Genomic DNA, 9768 nt, shown 5'->3' on the forward strand with positions numbered 1-9768 from the left:
ACAGGCGTGGTTCAAATGCGGAAGGTTTCACTCTAATGTCAGTTCCCTAAATTAGTAGATTCGTATGGGAATCCTCTAGAGGTGTCTCTCGGGGACAGTTTTATCTCATGGGGGAATGTTTGAGTAAAACTTGCCCATGTCTTAAGACATGTTGGGACAGAATATGCGGATCCTCAGCGGATGATGGAGAAAACAGCATGAAGACTGACAGTGACTGTACGGGCGAAGGACCCGAAAATACAGAGACTGATCGGTACACGCAGCCCCAGCCACCTCAGCATCCGAGTCCGAAGAGTGCTGTCTATACTGCTCTATGGGACTTTGAGGCACGCGACGGACAGGAGTTGTCGTTCAAAGCTGGTGATATGTTCGAGATTGTCAACAATTCCGGTGACTGGTGGACTGCGAAGAAAATCGACTCATTCGGCAGTCTGACCACCGGCTTTGTTCCGTTCAATTATCTGGCGCGAGCGGAATCCATAGAGTATCAACCGTGAGTGTCAAAGCTATTTCTGAAAAGTAGTTTGTTAACACTATTACAGATAAACAGTGCGTTTTTATTTCAGTGCTGTTGTTAATGTTGTGGTTATTTCAGCAAACGGTTTCGTAAATTCAGCTTGAAGCATTAAGTAACATTTTTATTTATCATCAACTGAACTGTCCTCACGCATTTTAGACACTTCCATGCAATAAATGCACGTCCTTGAATAGGCGATTATACTTAGGTTTCCGTTTCAGGTGGCCAAAATTAGATTTGAAAACATCACACTTAGACTCATTTTTAGCTCAGATTGTATCCGACAATCATTATCTCACAGCCCCCGCGGTCAAATATTGTGATTCACTTTATGAAGTATAAATACTCTTTTAATTAATTAAAGTTCATTAAATTAGCTCCGTTTCGTGACCGATTTTTTTAACCGATTCTTTTACAATTGGTTCACAATAAATAACATTGATTTGTGAATTCGACTTATGTAGAAGATTAAAATTGCAGTAGGCCTAGCTAAAAACTTAGTGATTCAATTATACGGGCATAGCGAGTTAACAGAAAACAACTTGAGTTGTCTCAGATTCTTAGACTTCTGTGTGCTCTTGACTGAGCTCATTATGTGGACTCTGACACCAATACGAACACATTTTCCATTCTATTATGAATGCCTATTGAAGACGAATAAAGCTAGGTATGGAAGGTGAACGGGGCCAATAGTCTTTAAACGAAACGCGTGAAATTTGAACGCGTCAACACGCACTGTTTGTCCACGTTAACGCAGCATTTTTTTTACATGTTTCTTTTGTGTGTAGACACGCACATTCTGGTCGTGTTAAGGGCAAGGCATCAGTTGTCGTCGCGTTACTTTAGTACGTTTAAAGACGCAAGTTTTACCATGTTAAGACGACTGATTTGAACCTGCATCTCAAAGGAAAACTCAACTCATTACCGAATGATACAGGGTTTTGCACGAATCGGTTGAGTCAAAGATTCAAAAAATTCCTATTCATTTACAACTGCCTCGCATCATTCCTGAATCAGCCGTTTGAATGAATCGTTTGAATAAATGACTCAATAATTCACTCATTAAAACGGTCACCTGCCGCCTCCTACTGGTGGTTTAGTTTCATGTTTAAAAGCATCATTCTTTCCAAAATTTCTTATTTGTATATTCAAAAAATATTTAAAATAATCTCATTACATTATTTAATGCAGTTTAATTTGATTGGTAACAGCCCTTTAGCATCTTATTATTCTATTTTAATTTATTGATCAAATTTAAGAATTTTAAATGAAAGATGAAGCATATATTTAAAACGATTAGGGAAAAATGCCCTTTATAAAGATTAAAATATCATAAATATGCCGATTTATATATGTCAAAGCTGACTGAACAGTGATGAGAATATTGATTCGGAATAAATTATATTTACAACACACACACACACACACACACACACACACAAAAAATAAAAATAAAATTCCTAGACAAACAAATGTTTTTACTCGGACAAGTGAATGACCGACCGAAGCACAATCAAATGAAAAGGCTTAATGTTGAGCCCTGATATATATTTTTTTATTATTATTCATTTATTTACCCATAAACTTGTTTTTAGGAAGCTATAAGCTACAGTGGTAAGAATAACTTTGTGAAACCTTTGCGGGTGGTGGTTTCCCAGACAGGGTTTAAATTAAGACAGGAGTATGCCTTGATCTAGTTAATCGTGCATTTCTTTTCTTTTATTCCACAGCTGATGTGTGCAGTTTTTTATTGCTTGCATTAAAATAATTTTCTCTTGTTTTGTTTTTTAATTGCAGTCTTTTTCTTCTGCCATTCATGCTTATCAGCTCAATGCAATCTTAAGCTTTTCTTGATTCAGCTGCACACAGTCTGAAAAGGTTTTTTGGGAGTTTACTAAAATAATAGAGCCATTCTAAAAGCCATCGTTAAAGCTGTTGACTTTTCTACCTTGAGAAAGAACGTTAAACGAACAACTTCATGACAAATCATGACATAAGACTGACATCACTCACAACGTACCAATGCATTATCCCTCATGAACAAATACAACATCTGATGTTTGCATACGTGCATACCATTACCAGTATACCATTACAACATCCTTCATGAATAAACATGGCGTCTGATGTTTGTATACATGTATACCAACGTACCATCCCGTCACATATGCAAATGTAGCATGCAGTTTTGTCATCTGCCTCTTTAAATACTCAAGCTCTTTAAAGCAGGATGGATTCTGAATGGCTGTCAACGTTTCTATCATTCATCAACCGGAAATATTGCACTGAAAGTGATTTCAACAATATCATTCTCTGCGTCATTATTGTTGTAGCTGTGATGTGGACTTCCCTATTCTCATAGAACTATGACGATTATTAAAACTTTATAGTTCTAGCCCTTGGTGTGAATGGCCCTTTACTAAGTGAAACACAGTTGAACGGAAGAAACTGATTAGTCTGTTTAGTGAAGAATCGTTCAGACCGTTTTGAGAATCAGTTTGGTGACTGATTCATTGAACAGATCTGATTCAACGGAATGTGAATTAAATAGTGGAGGATCACAAATTATTAATACATTAATAAACACCTTTGCAGTATTGTACCCTAAATGAAATTATACTGTAGTACAACCCATGTGTTTTCTGTATCTTTAGGTGGTTTTATGGAAAGATGAGCCGTTTTGAAGCATTGAGTCACCTCATGTTTGCAGGAAATGATAATGGATCCTTCCTTGTACGAATCAGTGAGACAGACAGCACGGGCTTTGTGATCTCAGGTGTGTGTGTTGTTTTCTGACAGTCAATAGTGAGTCTGTTACCGCATATCCTTAAAGCTGCTATTGGAGACTGAAGTTCTGAATCTTCTCTCTTAGTGAGGACACAGGACAAAGCAAAGCACTTCAAGATCTACCAGTGTGGTGGAAAGTTCTACGTGGATCCATCTCCTACATTCGCCAGTGTATTAGAGGTGGTTGAATATTATCGAACTCACCCATTCTCCACTTCAGACCAACTGAAGCGACCCTGTATTCGGGTGAGACTCTCTTTCTCTTCCCATTTTTCCCCATTCTCCTCTTATGCTTGTTTTGTTTTTTTATCTCTCTTATTCTCACATTCTCTTTCAGTTTTGTCATATGAGGAAGTGATTGAAAGAGTTTCTTCATTTTTATGAGAACACCAGCTTCTGTCTATTGGCATTAGATATTTGTTATTAAATATTTGCAACATCAAGAAACTTATTTTTCAGTCCTCCAGCAAACACATGCTGATGTCTAAATGTAAAGCATCCAACCCAGTAAATATGGGACGTGTATATATACAGTAGCAGAAATAAAATGAATTGCATTTGTAAACTTGCTTCCTGACACCACTGACTCATCTTCCTGTAGAAAAAGCCCCGGCTTGAGAATCTGCCACCCTCCACAGTCGATGAATGGGAGGTGCCTAAAGAACAACTTCACTTAGAGAAGCTGCTGGGCAGTGGCCACTTTGCTGAAGTTCACAGTGGCACATGGAAGAATCACACTAAAGTGGCCATCAAAGTCCTCAAGAACAACGGTGAGCTCATAGCTAGAAGTGCCACAGAGCAGAGCTAAAAATAAGAATATACATGTTGCACAGCAAAATAACATATAAGGGGCAATGACACACCAATGCCACGGTCGGCCATCGACCGACGTCGGGCTAGTTTTTGCGGTGTGTTCCACACGTCAGCTGTTGTCAGGCTCACATCAGCAGGATATTGAATCATCATTGGTGAGAGATCATCGGCCATTAAGTTTAGCGCGCGAGTCAGTGCACAAGAAAAAAAAGCTAAAGTAATGAAAGCATTCCAAATACAAGAATATTTTCATAACGACATGAGCCGCCTGGAATGAAGAAAGTGATCAGCGTGATTGGTATTCAAAATGGTTTTTGAATGATGAGCATAGACTATTGATACCTGCTGATATAGACAGTTATTTCCCTACACGCAGGCGCAGAACACAAGATAGTTGGCAGCCAGCTGTAGTCCTTTAAGTGTGTTCAAGTGCAGCTTTTCGGCCAGCGCGAGGCGACAACATAGCTTTCGTCACCGCTAGTTCTTTGAAGTCTGCTTGGTGTGTCACAGACCTTTACAAATGCAACTTACAAGTCTTCTAGTTTCAACTTTTACCTGAAAGTCTGAAGCTTTAAATGAAGAAATTCCGCAATTAATTCATTCTAAAATATGAGAGGACTGTCATCTTAAAAAAAAATTTTTAAAGATAAAAACATTTTCACATCGATATTACAATCTTTGATTCAGCATAGGCATTGTTTGTTGGAAAAATGCTGAATATGACCTTTTCATAGCTTTAAACACAAGAGTGTGTATGTATTCATGTACTTGACACTGACAGCAGTTAATGCAGTGAAGAATGAAGTTAATGCAGCGGATCAAAAGAGTATCTTAGAAAGAGATACACGGCTGGAATTAAACACTAATTAAACATGAACGCATTCATACATTTATACAGGAAACAGAATAAACTCAAACCAGTTTTTGAACCACCTTTATCCGAGTAAAAACATTTCAAAGGTAAGATACACAATTCTCCAGACAGAGCCCCAGGATCTGCTGGGAATTCTTTCTTTTCCCAGTTACAGTGTTCTGGAATTGCCTTGAGGGAAGGAACTGAAGCATGAGATGGATAGGCAATTTTTGGATGTAAATGGGTAATGTGACATTGGGCTAAAATCAACTGCATAATTCAGACAAAATAAATGTATCCTTATGAAGGCAACCACCTGCTTTGCAGCCTTAGGGCATGAATACCTTACAGCCAACGGTTTCAGATTGTACATTGCACACATTACTGGTGAGGTAAATGTGAGCTGAGGCTGAACACGATGTAATTCATGCAGAATGGCAGTGATCCTCAACATTACACTGGTAAATCTGCAACTGAATACCTCGAACAGAAAAATAAGTAATGTGGAATAAATGTTGTACTATGTTGCAATACACTTTTGCCTTGTTAAATAAAATAAAAAATCTAAACTTTAAAACAAGATAAATTTGCTTTATGTAATGACTTCCTTCTTACACCATTGTTAAATATTTTTTCTAACTAAATTTAATGAATATGTTTAAAACAAGAAATAAAAAAATACAAGAACATTTTCCGAAGGAGTTTGAAAAATGAAAGGTACATCATCATGAAAAGTCTTAATATCTTATCCAATAAAGTTAATGTTTAAATAATATTTTTTTCTGGTAAACAAGGTAAAAATGCTGATTTTCTAATAAATACTAAATATATTTTTATAAATAAAAGATAAAAATACATGTATTTGTAATAAATAAATATCATCATAAATAATATTTTTGTCTATTTCTTTTTTTTACCACAGATGCTCTGAATCAGAAGGACTTTCAGTTGGAGGTGCAGATCATGAAGCGTCTACGTCACAGGCACCTGATTTCTCTCTTTGCCATCTGCTCTTCCTCCCCCCCGTTTTACATCATCACCGAACTAATAGAGAAGGGCGACCTGCTTAAATTCCTCAGAAGTCAGTCACTGTCCCCTAGATATGACTGATTGATGTCTTGCATTGATAATGCTGTCTCATAATCTTATACATCACTCCCCATCATTCAGGTCAAGAGGGTGTGGCATTGGAGATGGAGTCTCTGATCGACATGGCAGCTCAAGTAGCAGATGGGATGGTATATTTAGAGGCAAATAACAGTATTCATAGAGACCTTGCTGCAAGAAATGTTCTAGTCGGAGAGGGATACATCTGCAAAATTGGTGATTTTGGCCTAGCTCGAGTCATTAAGGTGAGCAAACTGATTTTTATGCTGATTTGTTTGAGGGGTGGGGGGATTGTGTGGGGGGGGACTTCACAATTTGGATCTTAAGTGATTGATATATATAATTTGTGAGTGTGTGAGTGAGATACTGTATATGTGATAAACTAGTTAGGCCAAAAGTAATCAAAAAGTATTCAGATTATATTACATTAAATGTACAGTATAATGTAATAGATTATGTTACTAACTATTACACACTACATGTGTGTGTATACAGTGCAATGCATAAGTGAATACACCCATGCTAAAGTTGACTAAAAAGAGGAATAAAAAATCATATTTTGGAAATTGAACTTAATGCCTTAATTTAAAAAATTAGGAAAAATCCAACCTTTAAGGACACCAATTTTCTTTGTGAATGAATAATGTATCGTAAATAAATAAATGTTATTCCTTAAAATACATGGTGCATAAGTGAGTACACCCCTATGTTAAATTCCCATAGAGGCAGGCAGATTTTTATTTTTAAGTATTTAAAAAAAAAAAATTTTAGGATACTATGCATCCTGATAAAGTTTGGCATGGGGTACTTTCCATAAGATCATCTCTCAATGCAAATCAAACTTAGTCAAGCTTTTAGGCTAACTGAAATAAAATCATGCCAATCTCTAGGTATGGTGAAGGCTATGTGATGATGTGGGGCTATTTTAATTCCAAAGGCCAAGGGAACTTTATCAGGATGCATAGTATCCTAAATTTTTTTTTTTAAAAATACTTAAAAATAAAAATCTGCCTGCCTCTATGGGAATTTAACATAGGGGTGTACTCACTTATGCACCATGTATTTTAAGGAAGAACATTTATTTATTTACGATACATTATTCATTCACAAAGAAAATTGGTGTCCTTAAAGGTTGGATTTTTCCTAATTTTTTAAATTAAGGCATTAAGTTCAATTTCCAAAATATGATTTTTTATTCCTCTTTTTAGTCAACTTTAGCATGGGTGTATTCACTTATGCATTGCACTGTATATATATAGATAGATAGATATACACATACCAGCATGCATACAAAAGCGAGTACCGGCACCTTATTTTGTCAACTTACAAAATATACTGCATCCTGGAAATTACTCTTGAAATTGTTTATAGGGACATTTGCTTCCTGCTTTGTTGAAATACCAGTAGGGAACATGGTTTTGTGATCCTGATCCGGTGAAATTATAGCTTTGGTATATATTATGAAACCGAACAATCAAATTTAACCATTCCCAAGAGCGATTTTACAATAATTTTTAAGTGCTCTTCAGCGCATGCTGATCTGTGTTCTATGAAGTTGTCTTTTAACATGTCTAGGAGCCTGTTTATATATCTGATGAGAAGAAAATACCATATAAATGGACCGCACCTGAGGCTATAGGGCATGGCCGTTACTCAACTAAATCTGATGTCTGGTCATTTGGGATTCTCCTTTATGAGATTGTCACACATGGAGCCATGCCTTACCCAGGTCAGTTTTAACATGCTAATTGTTGTATCATGTTTTTGTTTTTAGTTTTTTTTTTAGTTTAAGACTTAAGAATATTTATCATTTATATTTATAATTTTTAAATCATATTTTTATTTTATTATTGTATAAATTATAAAAATATGAAGTGTTTATTTTATTGTACTTTATCTATTTGCATATGTAGATTTAAGTTACAGTACAAATAAAGGGGCGTTTTCTGAGTTTTTTTTTATTTTCACATGTGCTGAGCCAGAAAGCCAGAAGCTGAGCCATTTTATTCCTAAAAACATGGGGGGAAAAATTCCTCCTGGCTGTTGACAATATTTTAAGAGTGATAAAATGAGATATCAAAAAATTCCTTAAAAGTATGCAAATTTGTGAATATTGAATTAGATAATGCCTCATTTGCAACATTTCAGAAAACAATATTTTTTAAATATAAAAAAATGTTTGTGATGCTAAATGTAATCAGTTTTTTTACCCTGTTCATCTTGGGTTTCTTGCCTTACAGCCTTAAGTCCTTAACATTTGAGTCTGTATTCAAGCCATTGTCTTCTTTTATAGGTGTTCATAATTCTGAGGTGTATGATCTCGTCACAAAAAAACGCTATAGAATGCCTTCACCAGCCAATTGTCCAGAGATCATCTATAACATCATGAAATCTTGCTGGGGAGCAGAGCCAGAGGACCGTCCCACGTTTGAGGTTCTGAAGCGTCAACTAAACAACTATCAAGACAGCGTCTGTAGTTATGCGGGCAAATCGAAGAAATCCTGAGGCCTTAAACTCTTAGAAACCAAAACAAGACTGGCCATGAACAATTGCAACAGACATATGCAATGTAAAATCATCTTTGAATTATCCTTGATGGATTAGATGGACTGTAGATTAGTCCAACATGTCAGTTTTCAGATAATGAGGAAGATGTGCACATTAAGCACTTTTTGGGAGCGCTAAGGGCAAATAATAATTTATCTGTGTTTAGACTTAATAATTACTGACTGAGTATAATGAAACAGAGTATAATGCTGTAGTTGTTGTTGTTGTTTGTTTGTTTTTTATTATTATTATTATTATTATAAACCTTGTTGTTCTTAGGTAGAGTAGACTGAAACCATTTGAATTTTTTTACGTATTGAATGTATTCTTGAATGTATTCTTGAATGTATTCTTGTTTTTAATGTTTTTTCCTCTTCTCAAGCCTTTAATGCAAATGTGAAAAGCAATAGAGAGGGATATTCCATCATACAAGTGGATTTATCAAATTAAATATGAAGCTATGAATGCCAAAGAACATGTACAAAATGCTATAAAACAACAAATAAGACATGCTGCTTTATGTTGATTTGTACACTTTAAATTGTGCTGTACTGTTGTAATATACTTTATAATATTTTATAATGTATTGCATTGTTAATGTTTATTGCAGTTCACAGAAACAAATTCCTCATGGCAATCTTGCATTGCTGATAAACTCCAAAGAAAAAAAGCACAAATATGACACACAAATATGTTAGAGTTTACCTTATGACAGGCACAACCCTGGTGTGTGTCTCAATTGAGATTAATTGCGTAAGAAAACAGTAAAGATGGGGAAGGATTGCGATCATATAATGCAAATATCTGCAAATTCAAAGGTCTATTAGATAACAATTTTTATTTGTTTTGGCAGATGTAATGCTCTATATTGATGCAGCAGGTGGTGATAGATTGTTCTATAGGGTCATTGTTAAAACTAGCGATACTTCAAGTTCTCACAATAGGTGAACCAATGAATCAGGCCTGTGCAATATGAAAATTCACCAGCAGATGGCGACACACCATTATTTCACTGATGAGATGTATAGCTTGCAACCAAGTCTGTATTTTAATTTAATTCAGTGGCATGTCATCATAGTGCAGCTGTCATAAAGCGTGAAACTGCAAATAAATAAATAAAATAATTATTCATGACCATGTTCAA

At 35.6% G+C, this 9768-nt stretch overlaps 1 protein-coding gene across 1 annotated transcript; it reads left to right on the plus strand.

Annotated features, from left to right (window-relative positions):
- Positions 1-31: 31 nt before the first annotated feature.
- On the plus strand, positions 32-9768 carry ptk6b (PTK6 protein tyrosine kinase 6b). Its single transcript, XM_084098171.1, has 8 exons — positions 32-493; positions 3172-3293; positions 3390-3550; positions 3906-4074; positions 5893-6051; positions 6141-6322; positions 7653-7806; positions 8371-9768. The coding sequence occupies exons 1-8, from the start codon at positions 108-110 to the stop codon at positions 8580-8582; spliced, it is 1545 nt and encodes a 514-aa protein (XP_083954297.1). The 5' UTR covers positions 32-107; the 3' UTR covers positions 8583-9768.

Source organism: Abramis brama, assembly GCF_963993115.1.
Source record: "Abramis brama genome assembly, chromosome: 22".
Taxonomy (NCBI): domain Eukaryota; kingdom Metazoa; phylum Chordata; class Actinopteri; order Cypriniformes; family Leuciscidae; genus Abramis; species Abramis brama.

Coding starts and splice junctions, on each gene's coding strand:
- ptk6b (XM_084098171.1), top strand. CDS start 108: ATGGGGGAATGTTTGAGTAAAACTTGCCCATGTCTTAAGACATGTTGG. Junction 494..3,171: donor GAATCCATAGAGTATCAACC/GTGAGTGTCAAA, acceptor CTGTATCTTTAG/GTGGTTTTATGGAAAGATGA. Junction 3,294..3,389: donor CACGGGCTTTGTGATCTCAG/GTGTGTGTGTTG, acceptor CTTCTCTCTTAG/TGAGGACACAGGACAAAGCA.